Here is a 25,120-nt window from a genome sequence, read left to right on the forward strand (position 1 = left end):
AGGGGCCGACACTTCTCTTCGGTGCCCGGGACAGGACCTGAGGGAACGGCCTGAAGTTGTGCCAGGGGAGGTTTAGGTTGGATATTAGAAAATGCTTCTTCACCCAGAGAACCAGTGGTTGGGCACTGGAACAGGCTCCTCAGGGAAATAGTCACAGCACCAGCCTGCCAGAGCTCAAGACGCAATTGGACAACATTGTCAGGCGCATGGTGTGACTCTTGAGGTGTCCTGTGCAGAGACAGGAGCTGGACTCGACGATCCATGTGGGTCCCTTCGAACTCAGCATAATCTGTGACTCCTCCCTTTACCCACGCTGGCCGCTGCAGCGCTCAGTGCGCTCCCGCGGTCGCAAAGGCGAGGACGGGGGCGACGGGACCGTTCCCTGCGCCGGTGGGGCAGGCTGACGGGAGGGGAGGGGAGGAAAGGAGCTGATTTGGCGCATTCCTGCCGCCGCTGGGAGAGGCGGGGGCAGTCCCGGGGGGCGGGAGAAGCCGGGAGAAGCCGGGCAGGGCGGGAAGGCGCCGCGAGGGCCGATGGGTAACAGAGGGAGAAGGCGGCGGCGCCGCGCGCGCGCCCCGGCGGCGGAGGGGAGGGCGCGTGCGCGACTCCCGCCCGTTCCCGCCCCAGGCGCGCGCGGGAGCCGCGGCCATGACGGGCAGCGATGAGGGCGGGAGCGGCCCCGCGGCGCCCCGCGCCCGGCCGCGGCTCGGAGCCTCGGCGTGAGGGCGTCTGTGCGCTCCGCCTCCTCCAGCGCCTCGCCGCGGGGCCGCGCCGACATGGCCAGCCCCGAGCAGTGGGAGAGCCTGCAGCCGCTGCAGCCGGACGCGTTGCGTGTAAGTGAGGTACATGGCGGGAGGCGCTGCCCGGGGATACGGAGAGGGCGGGACGGCGCTGCAGCTGCGCTCCTGCCGCGGAGCTTGTGAGGGGGCGGCCGAAAGCCCGGCCTACGTCTCTGGGCGGGAAAGATGTGACGGGCCGGGCAGCGTGGTAGCCGAGAGGAGCATTGGGGTGCTTCACTCCCTCGTGGCGTTGGGGCGGGCTTCCCGGGAAAGGTGCAGGAATGCAAAAGGATGGTTTTTCTCGCCTGTGTTACTTACGGCCTCTTAATCCAGCTAAGTATGGTGTAGCTAAGTATGAGAAAAGGGGACACAATGTTTTCTCCTCTTAACGTCTGTGATCGTCTTACATGCAGCTGCCACAGTTACCTTTAGCAATGCTATGAAGTGGTTTGCAAAAAAGTCTATTTCGTAAAACTTTAAAAAAAAGTTACATATTTTTTAGTTTATCGTGAGGGCACATGCTTTTAATTTTGTGATATATTTTAAATACATTGCATTTTTCCTTAAATTAATCTTGTCAGTTGGGCTAAAGGTTACTTGGTAGTATTTTCTTAAAGCCGTGAAAGTTTGCATAAGTTTTTTGGTGGCTAATTGAAGTGATGATTGTAAGAAGCAAATAGTGTTTGGCACAGCTTCTTGATGAAGATACTTAGATGAGTTTACAGTGGGTGATACTTTCCTGAATCAGCTTCTTATAAACAAGGAGGTCAAAGATTTGGTAATCATTAACAGCCTTGCCTGTGATGGCCATGGAATAGTGGGTGGGAATTACATCTCTGCAGGTAGCTCGGTTTGCAGGCAGCAGATGGGTGAGATCCCTGGACAAGAGGCCATGAACTGCCCAACCCTTGGGATGACAAAGGGCAGGCAGGAAGAAGGTGGCACTGACCAGGTGAGTGGAAACTGAGGGACGCAGCAGAAGCCATGAACTGCCAACTTTTTGGGTAACAAAAGGACACAGAGGTGGTGGCACTGCCAAGGTGGATGAAGAGAGATGCATGGGGAGACACAGCAGGAGCAGAGAACTCAGGGCAAGATTTACCTGAGTAGACTATGAGGTATAAAAACTTAGAGCTTCCTTTATTGTGAATCCCTCTTTAGGGGTACCAGCTTGGGCTGTTTATTCACCATGAATAAATTGTTTTGTGGAGATACATCTGAGACTCTGCAGTGGGAAACCTGGGGTTGAGCCACTGAGGAATAGCACACTGAAGCAGTCCACCATGGAGGGGCTTCAGTCCCAGCAGTGACAGCATGAGACTTAACAGGGAATCTCATGAATGGTCAGACTGGGAAGTTTTCTTAACAGTGGGATATTCAAGGAAGGTTAGTAGTAAAGTGCAGAACCTGGATTCCAGCTTGTTCTGCCAAGAGGTAGGTTGAAAATTTGGGAAGGCAGCTTTGGAAGCTGGAGGAGCTGAAGAGATTGAGATCAGTAAGGAGAAACATGTTTCATCATGACACTCGTGGCAAAAAGAACAGGACAGACTTGAAGGATAGCCTAAAGAACAAGGATAAAAAGTGCCTGGACATGCAGATATGATGGTTGGAAAGCCAAAGTTTAGTGTTGAAACTAGCAAGGAATGTCAAAGGTCACAATACTGAAGAAATTTTCCTGTCTGACCATTCAAGAGCCACTCTTGTCAGTCACTCTCACACCACCTGAGCTGGGACTGAGGCCCCTTTGCAGCTGCACCCCCACACTCACACACCCAAGGTCCCCTCAGCAGATTGACCCCAGGTTTCCCATAGCAGAGGCTCAGACATCTGGACCCTTAAAATAACTTAATCTTGGTACAGCAGCTGGAACAGGGACCCCAAACAAAGGAAACCTTGGCTTGTATAAACCTGTATTGGGTTTTTGTGGTCAGGTTTTGATAGCAGGTGGGGGGCTGCAGGGTGGCTTCTGTGAGAAGCTGCCAGGAGTTTCCCCCATGTCCTGCAGAGCTAATTCCAGGCAGGTCCAGGATGGATCTGTCACTGACCAAGGCAGAGTTCATCAGAGACAGTAGTAGTGCCTCTGTGATAACATTTTCAAGAAGGGGGGAAAAAAGTTATTATACAGTTGTAATTACAGCCAGAGAAGAGTGAAGTGAGAATATCTGAGACAGCAACTCTGCAGACACCAAGGTGAGTGGAGAAAAAGGAGGAGGAGGTGCTCTGGGTGCTGGAGCAGAGACTCCTTGCAGCCTCAGCTGCAGCCCATGGAGGAGAGCCAGGGTGGAGCAGGTGGATGCCTGAAAGGAGGCTGTGAACTTGTGGGCAGCCCATGCTGGAGCACCTTCCTTGGAGGGACCTGTGGAGCCCATGCTGGAACAGGCTTTCTGGTAGAACTTGTGAGCCTTGAACCCTGCTGGAGCAGGCTGTGCCTGAAGGGGATGCACCCTGAGGGAAACTGATGGATGTTGGAGCAGTTGGTGAACTGTTGCTGTGGGATGGACTCATATTGGAGAAGTTCATGGGGGGCTTTCTTCTGTGGGAGGGAACTCCCCACTGAAGTAGAGGAAGGATTCTCCACCCTGAGCAGCAGCAGGAACAGCATTTGATGAACTGACATAACCCCCATTCCCCTCTTCCTGTGCTGCTGGTGTGGATGGGGTGGAGCTTGGGGAGGGATGGGGGAATCGTGTTTTCTTAAGATAGGTTTTATTTCTCATTATTCTGCTCTGATTTTATTGGTAATAAATGTAATTAATATTCCCAAGTTGAGTCTGTTTTGCCCATGATGGTATCTGGGGAGTGATCTCTTCTGGTCCATACCTCAGCTCGTGAACTTCTTGTTACATCTCTTCCTGACCACGTGTGGAGGGGAGTGATAGAGCAGCTTTGGTGGGTGCCTGGCAGGGTCTGTCCTAGGGGCTGCTGTTAGGTGCAGGATGTGCAGTTTATGGGCTGGAGGAAGGGGTCATCTAACACCTCATAAACCCAGGAAGTTGAAAATCAAGAGTTAAAGCCTTGCCTTTACCCTGCAGTGGTACAGGCTGGGGACTACCCTGTTGAAAGGACCTGGGGGTCCTAATGGACAGTGGGCTAAGTGTGCACCTGTATTGTGTCCTGACATTGAGGCATATGAGGCTGTCTTAGCAGGAGAACAGTAAATTGAGGGAAATTATTGTTTTTCTTTACTTGGCATATGTTAGATTACCCTTGCCATGCTGTTCCTGTTTTAGGCCCACTGGGACAGGAAGGCTGTTAATAAACTCCTGAGAGAACTTGTTAAGCTACTGCAGCCCTTCAGTAAAATCACAGCATATCCTGAGTTGGAAAGGACTCATAAGGATCATTAAGTCCAACTCTTGTCCCAGTACAGGACAATCCCAAGAGTCACACCATGTTCCTGAGAGCATTGTCCAAGAGCTTCTTGAACTCTTGGTGCTGTGACTGCTTCCCTTGGGGAGCCTGTTCCAGTACCCAACCACCCTCTGAGTGAAGATCCATTTTTCTAATACCTAATTTCCAAATTTCCCCAGACAAGTTTCATTCCATACTTGCAAGCAAGTTAAGAACTTTAAAGGTTACCAGGTATTTTACAGTTGTACACGATGGGCAACTGAAAGGAAATGGCCATGAATTGAAGCAGAAGAAGCAAGAGAAGTTGTAGCTTGCCTGGGCATCAGCGAGTTCAATGGTGTTTCCTGTTTTTGAAAACAGTGAGTTGTGCTGAGATGAAGGGCTTAAAGTTCTGGCAGGAATTAAAAAACATTTATTCCTTTTATCTAATGACACTTCACAGTAATAGCTGTTGAGTTGTCAGAACTGTGATGGCTGTAACATCTAAAGATTTGAGGATTTCTGCTAAAGAAGCTCCCTCTGTAGAAAGCATTTTATGACAGTTGTTTTTTTTCCCCTTTTTCCTCAGGCACCAATGATTGACCTGAATGTGCAGAAGGACACGCCGCTTGTGAAAAGTAAGTTGCTCTGTGTCATGTATAAAAATTAATCTTACAGTATGTCATGCCTTTTTACAATGTGACTACAATGCTGTAGACAAATGAAAAATTATATTTAATATTAGCAGAGCAGGAAGAATGCTGAACACTGACTGAAATAACAGATGTGAAGCTGTACGTTCTTTATAATTTTTTCTCTTCAGATCTGTTGCAAGTATGCCTTCCCATTGCTATACAGAAAATAGTGTACAGGAAAAGTGAGGGAAAACTGGAACAACATACTGCCAAATGTTGCATTTCAACTGGTGTTAATAAATGTGGAAATAAACTTGAGTGAATTTCTGGGTGTTGGGTTTTTTGGGGTTTTTTTTTGTTTATTTTCTCACCAGCTAAATTGCTTCACACCTTTGACAGTAACACAGTCCAAAACTGAGTTGTTGAGCCTGTCACTTTGTGTTAAGGAGTGCGCAAACTTGCAGCCATGGAATGGGTGTGATATGTTATGAGTAAAAGTGTGTATCTCATTCATCTTGGGAAAAATACTGATGGTTGAAGTAAAAGTGTTGTCTAGGTACTTTGTTTACACACTCACCTTTTCTTGAGGCATTAGACTGGAATATTGCTGGGGACACAGGTTGATCAGATTAAATACTGGGTTTGCTTTACAGGAGAAAAGACAAGTAACAGCTGAATTTGACAATCTTTTATTGGTTAGTATCAAATAAGCGTGTGCATACTGTGACTTTTTGACTCAGAAGTGGGTGCTTTTTTGTGCTTTTTGCATACATAAATAACAATCTCAAGTTATTCATCAGGGATTTCTGCTCTTTCTGCAAATATGGTGGTAATGAATACACATAGCACAGGGATCTCTTAAACCAGGGTGTCAGGGTAGCTGTAGATCTTTGTTGTATTAGTAAATCAAGCAATGGAATGACTAGCTCTTTTGCCCTGAGAACAGATAGTGCAAACAGTTTGTCTGCATACTGAATTCTTCAGTTCCAGAGCAGATAGGTCCTGTGCAGACTGAAACAGTCCCGAAGCCAAGCTGACTTGTGAACCATGCCTAATGGTTACATGTGAGGTCTGCTGGTTAAACTGGACCAAAAAGATGTGAAAAAATACTCTAATAGTGTCATGCAGCAGAGATAGAGCTGTGTTTCTCTGGCAGCACCTCAGCACTGTCTATAGTTAACCAAAGGTTTCATTGGTGTTTGCTCAGTGATCCGATCCCATGTCCTTTAGAGCATACAGTTACTCAGTTATTAATATCCATACTAGCAGTGTGGAGTCATGAATGTTGAAAACACAAAAATGTATGCTTGCTATTTAGATAAAATCATTGCAAACAAATGAAGGTATGTGTAGTTAATATGCTTTATATGGTGCCATTGCAATGTAAGCATTAAAAACTGCAGTGCTTCCAGACTTCTACCTTCATTGTTACTTCATCGCTATCATATTTTTTACTTCATGCTTATGTAGTAGCTTACCCTAATATATTCTAAAATATTCTACCAAATCTTAACAGAAACTGTGGACATCAAAAGGCCTCGATTTGATGCATCCTTGGTGCTTTTGACACGAAAATTTATGGCTCTTCTCAGAAAAGCTCCAGACGGTGTCCTTGATTTAAATGAAGTAGCAAAAACACTAGGAGTACGAAAACGAAGAGTGTATGACATCACCAATGTGTTGGATGGCATCAACTTGATTCAGAAAAGATCTAAGAATCATATCCAGTGGATGTGAGTTGGCTTTGAAGCTTCTAGTTTCTGAAACAGTAAATCCCAACAGTGTTGAGTAATGTTTATAACTTTGAGAGTATCTTTAAGCATATTAAGTTACTTCTCATAGATAGTATTTTAAGTTCTGTTTCCTTCCTTATGCTATGTGAATTACCTAATACATTAACAAGTATCAAGTGTGTAAGTACATGGAAGCATATTTCAGCAGAAAAAAGGATGCCAGACTTTCTTACTGTTTGCTGTTAGTATACTTGATGTTTGATAAATGTGCTTTTATTTATACAAACATGCTAGACAGTTTTCATATTCTTCTAGAGGTAAGAGTCTTGACCAACTTATTGGAAGAGCACCAGACCAGCAGAACCTTAAAGAGGAACTTCTGGACTTATCAATCATGGAAGAAGCTCTGGATGAATTAATCAAGAATTGTGCTCATCAGATATTTGAACTAATAGATGACAAAGAAAATGCAAAATATCCTTTCAACTCTTGCATTATTTTAACACACGATTTTGGTTGAGCATACATATCTAGTAAGAAGTGTAGGCTGATACCACAGGTATGCAGTATTGCTTGATAATGAGTTTTATAATAGCAGACTTTTGATTATTTTGCATTTGAGAAGGCTTGTCCTGTGCCTTGCTTTGCAGTATCATGGAGAGTCTAGCCTGTCCTCGGAGGAGTGTTGCTTGTGTGTCCTTTCCACTGCAGAAGAATGAAGTGGGGAATAATCTTAGTACCCTGACCATCACCCTGTTCTCTCCATTTGAGTCACCTCAGAGGCAGGTTTTGACCCAACAATGAGCTCAAGATGCTTAGTGAGATGACAGAGAGGACTCAGAACGGAGTCCCAGTGGCCTGTTGCCAAGGAGATATAATGGTATGTTGGTTATATCCTAATACTCTTCTCTCTTGAAAGAGATTCCAGTGCAGTTCTGACTTCCAGATGGGTTTTGACAATAGAAAAGAGATTCATTTTAATATATGGCATAAAGATTGAATTTTGGCTTTGAGTTACAATAAAATATTATTTCGCTCCCTTGTTTGGCAAGATGTTAAGGGGTGTGCACAAATGAAATGTGCTCATATTCTTTATACCTTACTGCTTAAGAAAATGGTTCTACAGTGTCTTAGAAAATTATTTTCATGCAATTAGAAAACAGAGTGTAATTTCTGAAGAACAGTATTCCTTCGGATTTGTAGACTTATGACAGCATCTGTGAAGACTGGGGTTTTTTTATAACATTGAATATATTTCTAAAAGCCTTTTTTCCTTCCTGGAAATACAGAAAGGTATTTTTCTACCATTAGCTGATACTTCATTTTACAAAGCTAATATTGACCTCTGCTGAATCAATTTTCTGAAGTTGGTATTCTGCCTCAACATATCTTGATGTGTTCATATCATATACTCTTGCTTGTGCCTATTAGCAAATTACATAATCCTTGACCAAGGTATACACTAGCTTATGTGACGTACCAGGATATCCGAAGCATTCAGGCTTTTCAAGAACAGATTGTGATTGCAATCAAAGCTCCAGAGGAAACCAAATTGGAAATACCAGTTCCTAAAGACGTAAGTTTTATGCATTTCTCCTAAAGAAACAAAAGTTCATAAATTTGATTTTTTGCAGCAGCAGTCAGTAATTGATTTCCAGTCACTCTGTCATGCAGATAGTGGTAGTTAAATGTTCTTGTGTTCCACTGAACAGTGCTGCAGGGATAATAGTCTTAGAAGCTTAGTTGCTGTATTTTTCTTTTTGCCTAAATTACTAAGCCATAAATGTATCTGAGATTTAGTTACCTGGTTTTGTTAGAGAGAATGGAAAAGCTGTAATAAAGTATGCAATGTACAGTATGGTTGGAAAAAGAAAACCCTTTTGTCATTCTAGTAGATGATACCTAGAGGGATTTTTTCATGGAGTGGGGCTGTGCCCTGTCCTCACCCCACGGTGCATACACAGGCTCCATTCTTGTCTCACAGAGGAGCCGGACCTTTGCCCCCTGCACCCAGCAGTGCTGCAGCTGCATAGTGGGGCCTGTGTACTGGGAGCCCACTGTTCGTACTGCTCTGAGAGGGCAAATCCTGGAAGACAGCCTAAGATAACAAACAGAGCTTTAATTCCATTTTCTTTTTTGCTTGAGCATTTTTGATAATCTTCCCAATTGCATAGTCATTGAAGTTGCCTTGCTATGTGGATAGAAAGGTGGGGATATCTTAGGAAAAGGAAATTAATCAGTAGAACCAAAGAGTTAGATCCACTATATAGATCTCCAGTAGTTTCCCTGGTCTAAAAGGAGCTATTGTCATCCAGTGGAGATGAAAAAGATACAATTCCAGATGCCTCCTGAAGCAATAAAAAGGCAGAATTTCAAAAGTTGTACATTAGCACCGAACATTTTCTCCATTGTGCAGTAAGATTTATTTGCTCTGTGTCTTGCCACGCGGTGTCTGTGGAAAGAAAGCAGTAGAAGCGATGAGGAGTAGTTGCTTTACTATTTTGTTAAAGCTATGTGCTCCAGTTTGTTGTTGGATTCATGGCAATGTTTTGTCAAGTTTTTAAATTTTGTTACTCTTCCTAAACATAAGTAAGTCTTGGTCATATATCTGAAGGTCGATAGAAAGACTAAACAAATATTTAAATGCACATTCATTAAAAATGAAAGCTTGTTAGCTTAATTCTGCATAATAGTTGTCCTACAAATGTATGTAATGTCATAATTTGTGTGGAAGCAGTAGCAATTTTAAATAGCTGTATTTGTTCTGTGTTTAATCTATTGTCTTTAAAATAAGTGCAGAAATAAATGTATAAGCTTTATTCTTTGAATTACATACAAGTTGCTGTTTTATAGGATCACATAGAAGTACATGTGAAGAGCACGAAAGGACCCATTGATGTGTATTTATGTGAGGTGGAAAAAGAGAATCCAGGTGCCGAAACTTGTGAAGATATGGATACTGTCCATATCTAGTGAAACTGAGACATCATTTTATCCTGATGAAGGTAACATCCTCCTTTTCCATTTTTATCCACATGTATTTTATTTTGGTTTTCTTAAGATTATCATATCATTCTGATTAAGCTGTAAACTGTGCTGTTGAACAAGTGTAATTTTCAGAGCATAGATTGTGGGCCAAGGTATAGGGAGTATAGGAAATGCCTGGAAGAGAAGTCTGTGCTGTTGTGTTACCTCACGGCAACAGGAGGTCAGGGAGTCAGGCACGTGCACACAGAGCAAGGCACTCTTGTTCCCTGGCCTTTTCCTTCCTTTGCTCCTTGCTGGTTTCCTGGCAGAGCCCGTGGATGGAGCTCTCAGCTGCTGCACTACAGAGTCCTGCTCAGCTCAGATTGTTGCCATGAGAGTTATGATGCTGTTTTAAACAAGACTCTGCTGCTGCTCATTCCTGCCCTAAGGGAGGGCAGACAGAAGAGGGGACGTCGTATTTCAATCTCCTAAAACAAGATTGGATGGGATAGAGATTCTGAAGAAGCCTAGTGCTGCAGGATGTTGTGGTGTAAAAATAAATCTGGCAGGAATTGCAGTAGCTCAGAACACAGCGAAAGAAATTATCTTTGGAAGTGCTGCTTTATAGGTGAAGGGGAGAGTTGTCCTTTCATCCCAGGTATTTTTTAAATTAATTTTGCTTGTGGAATAACTCAAAATTGTATTTTCTACAATTAGAGTAATCATATTCCTTTTTTACTTTCCTTTTAAAGTGAGATCTCCGATGGAAGAAAAAAAACCCATTTGAGATGCCAGATTAATTACAACACAAGAATCTAATATAGAATGTAAATATCTGTGTTATAGGGCTTTTCCAAACTGCTTGGATCTGCAAATTCCTAACCTGAAATGTTCCAAAGTGTTTTAAAAATCCAGCAGTGGATTAGTTTAGTGTTTTCACAGGATTGCTTATCCTCCCAAGTCAAAAGACAACAGTTTCTGAAGTTGCATTTAGGAGCTTTGTTTTCTTAATTGAATATGACCTACAGAGCTTTGGGAAAATGGTTTTTTACCTTAAAATTTCAATTGACAGAAAACAAAGATAATCAATTCCAAAAATTAAGGTTGGAGAACAATTTCTGGAGCAGTTCACCATCTGCGTGAGAATGTATAAAATGAAGAAATGCACTTTTCAGTTCTGAGGCAGCACTACTAAGCAGGATTGTCAAACACAAGTGTAACAAAGAACTGGTGTATTGGAAGCCTTTGATATGAAGAACAAGATGTAAATATCCCAAGAGCTATGCTTTACACTGTGTAATTGCTGTTCGTGTCCAGCTCTACATGAACTATGGTATCAACACTGAAGTGAAATAATTGGGCTTTGTGTACATACTTGTATCATTTCTGGGTAGTTACTGATGTACATTTATTGAGATGGTTTGTCTTTCTGCCTCTGTACAGTAAAGAAATAAAATAAGCTTACAAAAATATGAAATATTTTCTATTTCTATGAAATATTTTCTAATGAAACATGTTGGGTTGCCTTTGCTGCAATTCACTGAGTGACTACAAGCATTTAAAACTATGTGAAAATCTAAAATCTGTTTTACATGGTACTGTCAGATAACACTTAGATCTGGATCTAGTGATGCCACAGTACTTTAGTAATTTTCAGAAGAATGATCAATAACTACTTAAGCTGGTCCATTCCAGTTTCTGGAGTTTACATACAGCAGAACCCTAGCTGAGTATCGTGATCTCTTTGTGGCTCAGCTTGCAAAAATATGTAAAATACTTAAGGACTATGTCTGTATTATCCATCTTTCATATCCATAAAACAAAGCTCTTGAATTTATATGCTGGATTTTCTAAGGGAGTGAACTGTCACTGTACAAATGCTGTGCATGGGCTCACTTCATCCCAGTATGGTTTCTGTAGGGGTGAGTTGGCAGGTTTGGTTTTAAATAGGAAGTCCAAGTCCTTGGGTCACACAGTATTGACAACTATGCATCTCCTCACAAGTGAGACCATCAAAGCCAATTAAACCTTGCATGTTCTTGCCAGCAGCTCTACAGCTATTTTAGACAGGTGCAGTGAAATTAAAAGCCCTATGTTCTACAATACAAGTAAGTTGTCACAGGTGACACTGATGAGCATAAATATACCTAAATACAGAATGGAGAACTAACTCGGTTTTCCACAAGGTTCCTTAGTTCTGCAAAACGCATACTTTGCGAATTGGGGAAAAAACACCAAGTGCAATCTTGTGTCAGAAAAGTAATCTTGAATTTTTATATCTGTCCTCTCAACTTCAGGCTCCAGAATACAGGACTTCTGGGAAAAATAAGAAAAAATTTTTTTGTCTGTGAAATTCAAACTACAGGCTGAGCTGTAATAATAATAAATAAAAACAAAGTGACAGCACAATGAATACATAGAACAGAGTGAAAATGAGCAAGGTGCTCCTCCAGTGAAGCTGGGAATGAGGGTTAAAACTAAGCATTCTTTGCACAGGAGAATTGTCCTTTTGCTTCAGTGGCTGGTTTCTGTTCAGATGGCAAACTCTATTTGATGTTTTACATTGCTGTTCTGTTTTGTTGGAGTTTGAGCAAAAGAGAAGCATTGATTCCCCCTACACTAGTTCAACAACTCAGGACAATGTTTCCCATAAAACCTATAAAAATTTCCAACACTAACTGTTGGAGATTTTTTCAGAAATGGCTTAGAAGGCAGCTGTGAGGAGCAAATTCTCACAGCCTGTTTCTGTAAACAGTAGAAGTTCTCAGGTTGTTTTTAATTACAAGTAAAAGTGACAAACATGAAGGCGTTGAGAACCTTGCATACCAGAGTTCTCAGGCAGCTTTCTCATAACAAGTAGATATTCTATCTTTGGCTGTTTTGGGAAAGTAAAAGTAAGTTTTGAGAACACAAGTCTTGGTATTGGAAACAAAAGGAGGGGTTGGTGTGTTATCTCTGACCTGTTGTGAGCTCGGGTTTGCAATATGCATGAACTTAATTAATACGGTTATAAAAAGTGACTGATTGAGTCAATAAATGGAGTCGATGCTGATCAAGGAAGGTGGGTCTTCTCCCTCCACTTCAATAACTAACTAATTCTGAATGCTGTATATTGGGGTAGGTTTTTGTTCCATAATCATAAAATCCTAGAATGGTTAGAGTTGGAAGGGACCTTGAAGGTCACATAATTCCAACGCCCCTGCTTTGGGCAGGGACAGCTTCCCCTACATCACAGAATTATTTAAGTTGGAAAGACCTCCAAGACCATCAACTCCAACCTTTGACCAAACACCACAATGTCAAGTAGTCCATAGCACTGAGATTCAGGTCCAGATGTTCCTTGAACTCCCTTAGGGATGGTGGTTCCACCACCTCCCAGTGCTTCACAGTTCTTTCAGTGAAGAAATTCTTCCTGATGTCCAACCTGAATCTCCCTGGTGCAGCTTGAGGCCATTTCCTCTCTTCCTGGTTGTTTAAAGCCCCATCCAACCTGGTCTTGAACACTTCCAGAGATGACAGGGCATCCACAACTTCTCCTGGCAACCTGTTCTAGTGTCTCTCCACCCTCATAATAAAGAATTTCTTCCTAATATTTAATCTAAACCAACTCTCTAACTCTTAGCCATTACCTACCTTATATAAAAAGTAAGGAAGTGCATTTTTACAAAATAACCATCTTAAAAATGTTAAGGAAGATTGTCTTCAACAGTGGAACAATCCATTTAAATGAAACATGAGAATTTTTCATTTTGAATAAATCTCTAGTGATTGTTTTTCCTCACTCATTTGTACAGGTTTTCTAGCAGTATAATTAATGCTTTTAGCCATGCAGTTGTCACAGTGAAATGGAAGAAGCTGTAATATGACAATTACACTGCTACTATTTTGTTTAATACATCTGTTGTTGTAATAGTGCACCTTCAGCAGAACGAATGGACTTTTGAAGATTAAACCACTGCTTTTGCTACTTGGTTATGTACAGTATTAGCCATTGGTGATACTGGAAAGCAATGTACTGTATAAGCTCAATGCACTAATTAGCTGAAAAGATTCAGCTTGGACTTGAAAAGTTCCTGAGTGATGCTGAACTTAGACACAAGTTACAAGCTCACTTGTAAATGTGACAGGACCTTACTCTGAATTTGTGTAGTAATGTTTGATTTTTTTTCTGAGAGATTATTTTTTTTGCTGAGTCTACATCTGTTCATTTTCAGTACATTTGTATGTGTAAGAAGCTGTCTTGGCTATTTGAGGACTCTGATAAATTAAAAGTTTCTAGTACTCTTTCTGCCTTCCCTTCAATAAGAATTGTTAAGAATGTTAATGCATCAATCAGCAATAGCAACAGCCAGGACCCATAATTATTAAATTCCTGGTTTTGCTGATTCTTACTGTAAAAGCATTGCAGGTTGCCAGTTCAGCCCTTACTTGGTGTGGGAATTCACTTGTCAGTTTTCAGGGGTGAACTACAGTTTTAAATAATGTGATTTTTTAAGGAGAGAGAAGATTCCTGCAAATTGTTGTCTGTTGGAAAGCATTTGAAAGTCAGCAATTTTCTTCAGTTTGAATAATATTTTTGGTGTGTGTGAAGAGCCTCATTTTATAAGCATAATTAAACACTGATTTCAGAAGTCCTTGTCAGTGGCAAGGTTCATCTGCTGGCCAGGCCATGAGCTGCTCCCAGTGTGCTGGGGCTGGCTGCAAGCTCTAAACTCTTGTTTTCCATGATCCTGGCATTGGCTGGCCCCTGCACCCTGCTGGGACCTTAGTAACTGCTGAAGGGCTTATCAGGAACACAAATCTGCTGGTTTTGGTTCCACTTCTGATCTGCCTGGAGTAACTTGTGAGAAGTGCATTGAGGCTAAAATCGTATAAACTACCCTTGGTTGTGTAGGTTACATAAATCTAGACGAGGCTTCTCACTGTTTGTAGATGTTTACTGAAGGACTCAGATACTTGTTAGTTGAAAAGCATGATCTGTGTTTGAAGAAAATGTAATGTTTGCAGAGAAAGGGCAGCCTGGTTCTGTCTGTGTGTGGCACCCTGGTTCTTCCCTGCCACCCCTGCAGGCGTGGGTGATCTGAGGGTCTGGAGCTGCGCTCTCCAGACACCCACCATGTGGACGTGGGCTGATGGGAGCTCCTCACCTTGTGATCCATGAATGAAGTGGTGTTTCCAATTGACTCTAGATCAAGGGATGGGGTTATAGAAAACAATCCTAGAAGCTGTAACAGCAAATTCAAAGATCCAAGCTCAGCACATTGCAACTCTTTTATTGACTTAGCCCACTGTGGGGGTGCATTCCCCCCACCCCAGCCACACTGTGATCCCAAAAATGCTCATTAGGCCTCAGCCTTGGCAAACAGCAGCTGGTTGAGCTTCTCTTGAGCTTACCAGAAACACTCTTCTCCCAGGAACTTTTGTTGTCTAACAAGCTTCTGTTTTAATGAACAGCCTTGGAAACTTACTTTTGTTGCCTGAATAACAACCTAAGTGGAATAAAATCTTCGTTATCAAATTTTCAAATAAAGTTACCAGCCTGAATTGTGGCCAGGATGGAAAATTACTGTGACTAAAGCTAGCTCTCTTGTAAACACCAGCCCATAGTGGGACCCTTGGAGCTCTCCTGGACCGCAGTGCACTGTGGCCAATACCAGACACTCTGCTGCTAGCTGGGCATTCAAGGATCCAATCAAGCTTCCCTGAAGTTAGTTGTGATCTTTTCACAATCCGTAAAACACCTACAAAAACAGGACAATATCCACACAGTGCCTCCATCCTATACACTAAAGCAGGTTGCACAGAATTCAGTCAGGAGCTAGAACTGTAATTTACTTGATAATGCTACTCCCCACAGATCGTCAGAGAACCTTTTTACCAAGCAACATTCTCACCATCAGTGCCAGTAATACTTTGTGTAAGAAACAATTTCTCACAAGAAAAATCTCCCTGGTTTTAGAAACAACTTCAACCTTAAGTGCCTGCTGAGCCATTGTCTTCAGGCTGGAAAGAAGCTATTGGAGGTGATTTCTGTATTTATCCAGCTGAAGAAAAAACAAACACATTTGAAATAATGCAATATATTATCCTATCCTGCAAGAATAGTAATGGGGGAAATATAGAGATATAGGATTAATTCTTCCTATGATTAGAGGTTAAAATAAAGCAAAGTAAAAGCAAAATACTGTGAAAGCATTAGCACTGCCTTTTGTGATAAAAAAATACTTAATTACAGATTTATCTTCAAGAAGTGAATAAAGGGATAGAAACTAATTATAGTCTTTCAAATTGCCAAAATTGACACATTGGCTATCAGAGTCCATGCAGAGATTAGTAGTTTTGACTCAAAAAACGTTAACAACCCTGAGCCACTGAGCAGCAGAAGAGGCAAATGTAGATTAATGTGTATTTCTTGATTAATCATGTGTTTCTCCTGGTCTGAAATACTCTAGACTGTATTAAAAATTTACTGCAGGTTGAAGCTCAAGGCTTTTACTTCTTTCAAAAAGACTTTAAATTTGTGACATTAGATGATGATCAGACTCTTTTAAACAAGTATCTTCCAATCAAGATATATTTTATCCCCAATCTGTAAAACACTGTTCCTTTATACATGGAGAAAGTATAAATTGCTCAGAAAGAACGGATTGGAAAGTTGTCCAGATATTGTTGTCTGTATTCTATGTATGTGTCTCTGAGGATCAGTTGCCTGGAAATGAAAACAAGACAACAGCAATTGTTTACATAGATGTCGCCTAAAAACGTCTCAGGCATTTATGTTCTCTCTGCTGACTTTATGCCAATTTTGTCCCATCTCTCAAATTGACACATTGAGCTATTTTTGAGGTGTAAGGAGGAAAGTCAGCAAAGAAGGGTTTATAATTTGGAAGGAAAATTATACAGAGCTAAAAAGGCAAAAAAAATTTCCCTAATGCAACTTAAAAAGTTTTTTTACCACCTTTGAAATCAAAACCTGATCAGGATGGTGGTGTGTGTTCAGTTGATTGCTTTCAATCAGTTTAATAAAATCGAGGTTCAACCAGAAATACTCATTCAGCCATGGCTTTATTAACAGCAAATGATGGCTTTGAAATGGGCCTGAGTTCAGCTCTAAGTACAATTTACTTAATTGTTGCACTATGGTATTTTTGCATAGGTAATTCTTATTTAAAAGTAATAATGGATTCACAATGGTAATACTGGTAGTACAGGTGAATTACTGAGATACAGAACTACCATTATCAGAAGGATGAGATCTGTGGTTTTTGTTTCCATACAGAGAAAAATCTCAGGGTGGGCTGTCCTTTAAGGACAGTTTCACTTACGTATAAACCCATTATCTCCTTTCAACACCACATCCTGCTGCTGTCAGGCAGCTTGCTGCCTCTGGAACAAATCATTCCTCTGTGCTGTGTCCATTTACAAAAAGGGAGGAGTGTCTTGATCTCCTTTGCAAACTCTGCTCAGTTCTGCTCTGCAGTGACTCCTCAGAGAGTGCCAGCTTCCCTAGACCCTTCGTGGGATGCTTGTCCAGCACCAGCAAGGGCAATCCCCAGACTTGCTGTCCTCCATGAAGGAACCACAGTGGGTGCCCTGGGACAGCGCCCTTTCGGTGAAGACTGAAGACCTCTTCACGATGCTATCCCAGGGCTCTCATTTCTGCTGCACGTCCTTATAACAAATTAATAAGCAAAATAAATTCAATGTTTCAAACATATAAACATAATTAGCATCCTGCTGACAATTTCAGTTGAGAAGCCGAACTGTACAGATGTACAAATAAGTGTTCCTTTTATTTATTTTACATATACTTTGGGGTTTTTGGGGCTCCCCCCGCTTTGATATTCTATCAGTCTTGTATTAAAGAGATGAGAAGATATGAAACATTTAATTAATCTTCAAGTATAACTTGTCTCTTTTTTCAATGATGACAAAGTTTTTCCTCACTCTGGGTTAAATAAACTGCCATTTAAAAAAAAAACTTAGAGACAGGATTAACCCTTTCCTCATACCAACTCCCATTACATCTGTTTTTTACAGTGGCCAGTGAAATGGGTTCAGCCTTCAAGTATCAAGGCTTTTGTGAAACAAACACTCTAAACACCCCGAACTGGTGCAGTTTCCAGGGAAACTTTGGTGAAACGGAAAAAGGGAGACATTATGTGCCAGTTCCCCAGCCCGCAGAGGACCCAGCTGCACAGAGGAGCACATCTGGCCCTGCTGAGCCCGGGGGTGCCAGAGCTGCTCCCGCCGTCCCGGACACCGCGGGGCCACTAGAGGGATGTCTGCAACCATCCTTCCACGGTTTCTGAAGCAAAGCACCACTTCGCACTCCTGGCCAGCTGCAATCGCACACGGCAGCCAGCAGTCCTAAGAAATGCTGCAAGGGATGCATCAGAGGGCTGCTCGTGGCGTCCCAGGGAGAGTGTTTGGACACTACCAGTTGGAAACATGAGATGCAATGCTTGGAGTTCTACAAGGTCCAAGAGAGAAGACCAGAAATCATAGAATCATGGATTCACAGAATGGTTTAGGTTACCAAGGACCTTGATGATAATCTAATTCCAACCCCTCTTGTTCAGGTTGAATAGTTCTAACACTATTAAAAACTACATCTAGTTATATCCTTTTATTTGATTTTTTCCAGCAGTTTAGCTTGTATCTAGTGGAATGGCATAATCTATTTAAACTATCAACACGTTAGCATGAGAGTCACTGCAAAAAGTGTTTTATTTCTCTATTGGTTTAAATTAGTTGATTAGAAAAGCATGAAAATGTAATGGAGAAGAGTTCTCTCTCCTACACCAATCAGGTGTTGGAACTGATAGGATGAAAGCGGCTGCAAATAAAAGGAAAATATGAGTAAACCAAAGAAATAAGCATTAGTTGTAAGTATTATAAAACAGCTTGTACACTCCAGAACAGCACAAATAAGGAGCCCAAATTTACTACCCCGGCTGGATAGATGGGTCAAACTGTTACATTTAATTACATATACTAATAAAAAAAAAGTTTCAATTTATGTGGAAAAGAGACATCATGGATTTTAAAAGAGGTAATAGTTAGAGTTGGGTGATTTATTTATTTATTTAATAGTTAATTCCCTCGAAAATGTGGTTTCAGTCATGTCTAAACTATTTGCTTCAAATTTGCTGAATAGTTTTGGCTGGAAAAAAAAACAAAGAAGGGGATAAACTGTGTTGGAGGAAAATCCCCAGTTACCCAACAGCTCAATGATCACAGCATTTACTTAGGTAGCAGAGACCCCTTAACAGAGGCTCTGTTGAGGTGGACTACACTCAATCCTTCCTGTGACCACTTTGATTTTGTCCCAGTTGCAAGGGATGGGGACAAACCTCCCAAAGGAGCAGGCTGGTTTCCAGAGTAGGAAGCTGTGATTCTCATGCTCCCCCTTGCTGATCCAACAAACTTGGTGCCTTTGTGCAGGTCACCAGCTTCATTGTGAGGAAGAATCTCCCCTTTGTCCTGCTTCATGGATACCAAGTCCTTGGACAGCTTTCTAAGAAGTAGAATTCTTCTTCAAGTTCCCTTGGACAAAAGTAGTATATCCATGCTATGACATTCTTTCAAGCATCCAAAGCAAATACTCTACATTGGATTAAAACATAACATTTAATGGTTCACGCATAGACATAACCTTCAGGTTATTTTCTTTCAGCAAAGAAAAGCAGCCAGTTTAGTTATGTCTACACTGTGCTGATTTTTATGACATTCACTGCAGTTCTTGAGCACAAATGTTACTTCCACCAAGTCTTTAACTGATCATGAAATAGTTTGATAACCTTCATCCAGACTATCCTATGCTTCTTACAAACCCTTATTTCTGCAGCCACATAAGAGCTGAAAATGACATTGAGAACTCCCAACTCAATGCTCCCGACTCCAGTCCCTGTGGTGCCAGACACCATATCTTATGGCCCTGTCAAAGTGCACTGATACACTGCAGGTAGGTATTTTCTGGCTGCCTTTACTTGGATGAAGGTTGTTCTAACCCCGCATTGTGAATAGCTAGAAGCAGTCTTATTTCCCATCTGCACTCATCTGTGACCAGTTTACTCACATATGCTCTTCTGCCAGCACTCCTCTGTAATGTACAGCTCTTAAACTCCTTGGTTGCTGTCTTTGGTGTATCTTTAGACACCACCATATTCTCATTCACTTCTCTGCTGGATCTAGAAAACTGAGTTATTCAAGCTATCTCCATGAAACAGGCTGCTTTGTTCCTTTATCGCTGCCAAATTCCCATTTTCAGTTCCTCTTCTCCAATCAGAGGAATGGACCTATTTATGTCGCAGTGTTCTAACTGGATCTTGCCCTATCCTATCTCACTTGAGTATCTTTGTTAAATTTTACAAATACCATTTATACTTTTTAATTCCATGTTTTCATTAGCTAATGTAAGCCTGAAGTAATTCTCCTCAGCTATTTCCAAGTGGTACGTTCCCACATTACATCAGAATTTCTTACTAGTCCCCAAGGGCACTCTCTCTATAGACTCTACCATTTTTAAAATGTCCTGTTTCTATCATTCCCATCATTGAGCTGATCCAGATATTCTGAGCAATATCCCAACCCTCAACTGTCTACTGATGTTGTCTGATGCAAACAGGATCAACAGCATAGTCCTGGATTTCATGCTGGTAAACAAAAAGGTTCCAATGTCAAAAAGTTTAAACAAGAGGGACCAGGACTGCTCCTTGTAGTTCCTACCAAAACAAATCCTCAAGGATTCAACTAATACTTACCTCTCTATTTCACCTCATAAGGCATTGTTATCCTACATGAAGTGAGTTCTTTTTACTTTGGGAATAGCATGATATCCTTCAGAATGTTTTATTCTCCTATAAAAAACATCTCCTAATAATTCCCACTAATGTCAGCTTTCTCACATCAAAATCTTCCAAGTTTTCTTCCAGTTTGGTTGTAATTACCTCCAGTAATACCTTAATTTTTCTTATCCATAAACATGCAAAATTGAAGTATTACAACATATGTGTTTCTTATCCATGTGTAGTGTTTCATTTTAATATTGTCCCCATCACCAAAGACTGGGGCAAAACTGAGATCATCTCTATGTCAGCCTCTTCATACAGTAATCCTATTTATTATTTGACAGCCAAGTCTAGAAATAACAGTATTTAAACATACTGTCCTTCCTTCCTTCCTTCCTTCCTTCCTTCCTTCCTTCCTTCCTTCCTTCCTCCCTCCCTCCCTCCCTCCCTCCCTCCCTCCCTCCCTCCCTCCCTCCACTTTTATATGCATAGCTGTGTTTTCACTCGTGCACTCACAACTGTTCTTACCTGTAGTAAGTAAGAAGTACTTAAGTACTTACCTGTAGTAAGTAAGAAGTAAGACCTGAAGTCTCTGACAGCCCCTGCAGGTTCCCTGAGAGCAGGCACAGCCGCTGTAGTTGTTTACACCCTGGTATCAGCTGGACTGGCTTGGTTTCCCCACAATTAACAGTAGCTAAGTCTTGATGAAAAGCAGATCACAGGAATGACAGTGCTGATGCAGAGACACATAATGTGGGTATTCAGAGATGCACACAGAACCTCTACACTAATCATCTTTTTTTAGCTTGCTCTATCCAAGTCATCGTCTACTGGAATTTCCTCCTAATTGCAGGGAGCATTCAGTGCCTGGGGTTTTACTGTCATTTTCCAAGCCAGTTCCTGCATACTTATGGCAAAAGGCCAGATCAAAAGAAAGATTGATTAGGTGCCTCCAGTGGTTCTTACACCAAAATCCAAGATGACAATTCAAAAAAACTCAATAGCTGTGTAACTGTGAGGGTCGCTAAGTTTGCCACCTCCCTCTCTGCCTCCATCCTGCTGAGTGTTCTCATTGAAAGGCTACAAAGCCATTTCTTCCTGCCATCCCATTTCTTCTTAAAGCAATTTCCTGCAAAACCACACACCATCCTGCAAGACAGTGTCTAGGAACTTTATTTGAAGGTGTACTGTGTAACATGAATTGCCACAGGATGGAGAAAGGAAAATGCATACATGGGTTCTCATTCTGCTAAAGAATTCTGGATCAGATCAGGCTGAAAATGCTGGTTCAGATTATGCCTCATCTAGGAAAACATGGGACTTTGGCCACATTTCTCATAATTCCCATTCAGTATCTAATGTTTAAATGTTTGATCTTAAATACAGAATAAACTATCAGAAAAGCTTTTGTTCTTACAGGTATGTGTTCACTGGAAGAGATTGTTACAGGCATACAAGTGACAGGTCTGAATCAATCTCTAGTCACCTTGTCAAATTAAAAGGAGGCAGAGACAGCTTTGAGAAGCTCTGGCCAGCACTTCCAAAGGACCAGCAGCATTGTACTCCTGCATATTTCCAATATTTCAACCTTTACAATGTGTCATGTAAAGGAAGTGCTGCAGAAAGAAGAGCTGCAAAAACCCTCCTCTGCTCCAAGGTACTGTGAGGTATAAACAGCCTACTGACAGCATAACAGCAAGGATTTCATAAATCACAGCAGTCTCTCAAACTGTGATTTACACCTAGGGCCACAGAGCTCTAAGCTTCACCTATATGCACAAAGCAGCAAAGAAAAACTCGAGGTCACTTTGTCCTTAGTCTCCAAGCTACACTTACTGCAAGTTTCCTCCTGAGACTTACAGCAGAGAATCTGGCATATCACCATCACGTAAGCATTTCAATTAACCTAGATTCACAGCTTCACTTCTGTCTTCCCAATGCATCCAAGAAACTATGAAACTACCTTATTAACAAAAGCAATGTTATTTAGCTGGGGAGTTATGTAAGCAATTAAGAGCCAGGCAGAGACCAAGTCCTGCGTTATCAGACACACCCAGACATTACACAGCCACTTTTGATTCACACCTCCTTTTCTTGATTCCTTGGTATTTGTGCTTAAGATACTGACTTTAACACAGCAACTGACAGTATACCATCCAATAATTCTATTATTAGTTGGTATTTATTAATATTTATCAGCTATATATACTGTTTGAAAAAATGGGAAGCAGCTACCTGGCGGACCTTCAGAGACAAGGTACATGCCTTTCCAAGCAGAACAGTAGATATAGGCCTTTACCTACAAAGCTTACCAGATGAAGACATTTTCTTTAGCATTTGCTTGATTACTTTGGTTTGCATTTAATTATACAGATGGCTGAGTGGTTTTGTAATTTTATAGCTGGCCTGTGCTAGTAATTGATGTGGTAGTGTCAGTCTTACTGAGGCTGGTTTGGAAACGCATGGGGTTTGAAAAGCTGCTTGTATTTAAAGCCTCTTGTTACAATGCAAGAGATGAATTAAATGAAAGAATGTTAAACAATGTTGGGGTTTTTTTCCTGTGGACTTTACATAACTGTACTATTTGTCCCAAGACAATACTGGAATCAGTATATTAATGATGAAGATTGAGGCTGACTTTGCAAGTCCTTCAAAAATGTAACTCCTATGTACACAAGTTGTGTACCTGTCTTCCTGTCTGTTTTCACTAACCTAAAATGAAGAAGTTTATTTTTAATCCAGAAGAAATAATTTATTAAGCCTTAGGCTGACTGAACACTATCATGTGAGAAAGGAAAAATAAAACAAACAAACAAAACTGACAATAAACTTATATTCCTTTTCACCTCTAGTTCATATTTATGAATATAAAAGTAAAGAAACCCCTGTACTAATGACATAAATCTATTTTCTGGAAGTAGAATGATGATCTTTAGCTACGCCCTCCAAAGACTCAAGACTTCATTATCTAAAACATGACTTGTCCTATTTCCATCACAACAACACTGATCCACGTCAGTGCAGCGTCCTGAGCGAGTGACGATAGTTACACACCTTTGCGTGTAGCAGTTTGACATGGTTTACTTTTGGCAGCTTTCAAAGACTCTATCTGCTTGGACTACTGACAGGTGTTTTGTCCATCATACTCTGTTGTCACAACTTGCTTCTCATTTGGGATAGAGTTGATTCATGTCACTGAACAGAGATAGTCCATGATATCTCTGGCAACTCACTTAGCTCTTCTAGCTGTTCTCCCATATGCAAAACACAAAGATGGACTAGATCCACGAGATCTAGTGATCTAAATTTTAGAGAACCTAGCTATTAGGAGAATCAACTCCCCTGTTGGTAGTGCTCTTATATTCTTCAAATATTTTCAGAGTGAGAGCCTGAAAAGAGGATTTGCAAAAGCCTTATTTAGCCAGCAGCAAGTGCTAAAACCACAGCCCCATCTCTTAAAACAGATGCACACATGGGTGGTTTGTCTCCTTTTGCTTCTTTTGCGACAGTAGCGAAAGCATGCCTGAGGTCCAAAGCCAAATCCCTCTTCTCCCTGAATCAGCTTGGGGACTATGGAATACCCTAAAGGAACTACCTGAAGCTGATGGCTTTTAACCAGTAAGCCCCAAGTATGAACATCTTACAAATCTGTACCTATAAATGTAGCCAGTTGTGAAAATGGTCAACAGTGAATTCCCTACTGCCTTGGGACACCTAAAACATATTTGGACTGTAGATTATCTAAAGAGTTCAGCAGCATTTCAGGGAATAGAGAGAGAGATGAAGGATCCAACTGTGGAGTCCTAGGCTTAAAGCTACAGCAGACATACTGGAAGGCTTGGACTTTGCCTTACAAAACATAGTAAATAACATTTGACAATTCACTGCATGGGACTTCAAAACTAGCATACACAGAGAGAGTAGGAAGAGTTCTGCCTTAGATAGTCCTTGTAGGAATAGGTGATACCCTGAGAGATTTACACCACTGAAGGCAGAAAAAGTAGAACTGTAAAAAGACCACAGAAGGTGGTGTCATTTTTCCTCTAGGGCACATTAAAACAGAGGTTTTTTGCAAACACTGAGAGAAGGATTAGACTTTCTGAGTACTATTTTTGTTACTTAGTCACTTACAACCAGCAATAAATCTTCTGCTGATGATTTTGTTGAGGATTTGTGTCATACAAAGGAATTCAGCTGACTACCTTTGTCAATGTGTCTCCGTAACAGAGTAAAACTTGTTTAGCTAGTAAACAGATATGTCCTGAAGGGTGGAAGAATAGATCTATTGGGCAAGAATTTCAAGAAGGTACTATTTCTACACACTTGCTTTTGAAGTCACAATCACACTTTTTTTCCTATGTAAAAAGGGCTGTTATGCTTATTTAAGATTTTGTTACCTTTGTTTAGATAGCATTCTGAACAAAGCCATTAAATCACATAAGCTAAAGATCATTTTTTACAAAGCTTATAGATAAGAAAAACTAAAACAAAAAAGAAGCACGTTGCCTATAGCTAAGAGGAAACTAAGAGCTTAGATCATCAGATCACCTAGTGCCCAACTCTGAGTTCACTGAAATCGTCCCCAAAATTGTTGTTCACAGTAACAGAACTTAGCACAAGCTCCTTACTGATCACTAGAGACACGCTTATTATGTTTGATCTGTTTTCCAAACCTATTTTAAATCCTTTTAAAAAGCCAAAACATTTTTGTTGTGCTTCTAAAAATTAGCTAATGAATAGGTTGCAAGTGAAGAAATCATGTTTATTTTAGGTAATTTAGAGTTTTGAACTGCTATTTTGAAAGGCTGTGTAACTTCATGATCCAGTTAGTACCCACATATAATCCTAGTAGCAACCCAATTCATTCTCACACTCACTTCTTT

At 41.2% G+C, this 25,120-nt stretch overlaps 1 protein-coding gene across 4 annotated transcripts; it reads left to right on the forward strand.

The window, feature by feature from the left end:
* The first annotated feature begins 536 nt into the window (after positions 1-536).
* On the forward strand, positions 537-18,640 carry E2F6 (E2F transcription factor 6). 4 transcript variants are annotated; one of them, XM_026793585.2, is made up of 8 exons: positions 537-833; positions 1,622-1,731; positions 4,699-4,747; positions 6,261-6,477; positions 6,793-6,951; positions 7,939-8,053; positions 9,331-9,482; positions 17,485-18,640. In XM_026793585.2, the coding sequence occupies exons 1-7, from the start codon at positions 662-664 to the stop codon at positions 9,448-9,450; spliced, it is 942 nt and encodes a 313-aa protein (XP_026649386.1). In that variant the 5' UTR covers positions 537-661; the 3' UTR covers positions 9,451-9,482; positions 17,485-18,640. The 4 variants fall into 4 exon arrangements, with proteins under 4 accessions (XP_026649386.1, XP_014122666.1, XP_005487246.2 ...); XM_014267191.3 differs by lacking the exon at positions 17,485-18,640 and adding an exon at positions 10,197-10,915 and having other exon boundaries at positions 539-833; XM_005487189.4 differs by lacking the exons at positions 1,622-1,731; positions 17,485-18,640 and adding an exon at positions 10,197-10,915 and having other exon boundaries at positions 622-842.
* The last annotated feature ends 6,480 nt before the right edge of the window (positions 18,641-25,120 follow it).

The sequence above is a fragment of the Zonotrichia albicollis genome, chromosome 3 (genome assembly GCF_047830755.1).
Source record: "Zonotrichia albicollis isolate bZonAlb1 chromosome 3, bZonAlb1.hap1, whole genome shotgun sequence".
NCBI lineage: Eukaryota > Metazoa > Chordata > Aves > Passeriformes > Passerellidae > Zonotrichia > Zonotrichia albicollis.

Bases quoted from the DNA above. Each gene is read 5' to 3' on its own strand.
- E2F6 (XM_026793585.2), top strand. From the start codon at position 662: ATGAGGGCGGGAGCGGCCCCGCGGCGCCCCGCGCCCGGCCGCGGCTCG. The intron at 1,732-4,698 runs GTGAGTGGAAAC...CTTTTTCCTCAG, and splicing joins AAGAAGGTGGCACTGACCAG to GCACCAATGATTGACCTGAA. The intron at 6,952-7,938 runs ATATCCTTTCAA...ACCAAGGTATAC, and splicing joins GATGACAAAGAAAATGCAAA to ACTAGCTTATGTGACGTACC.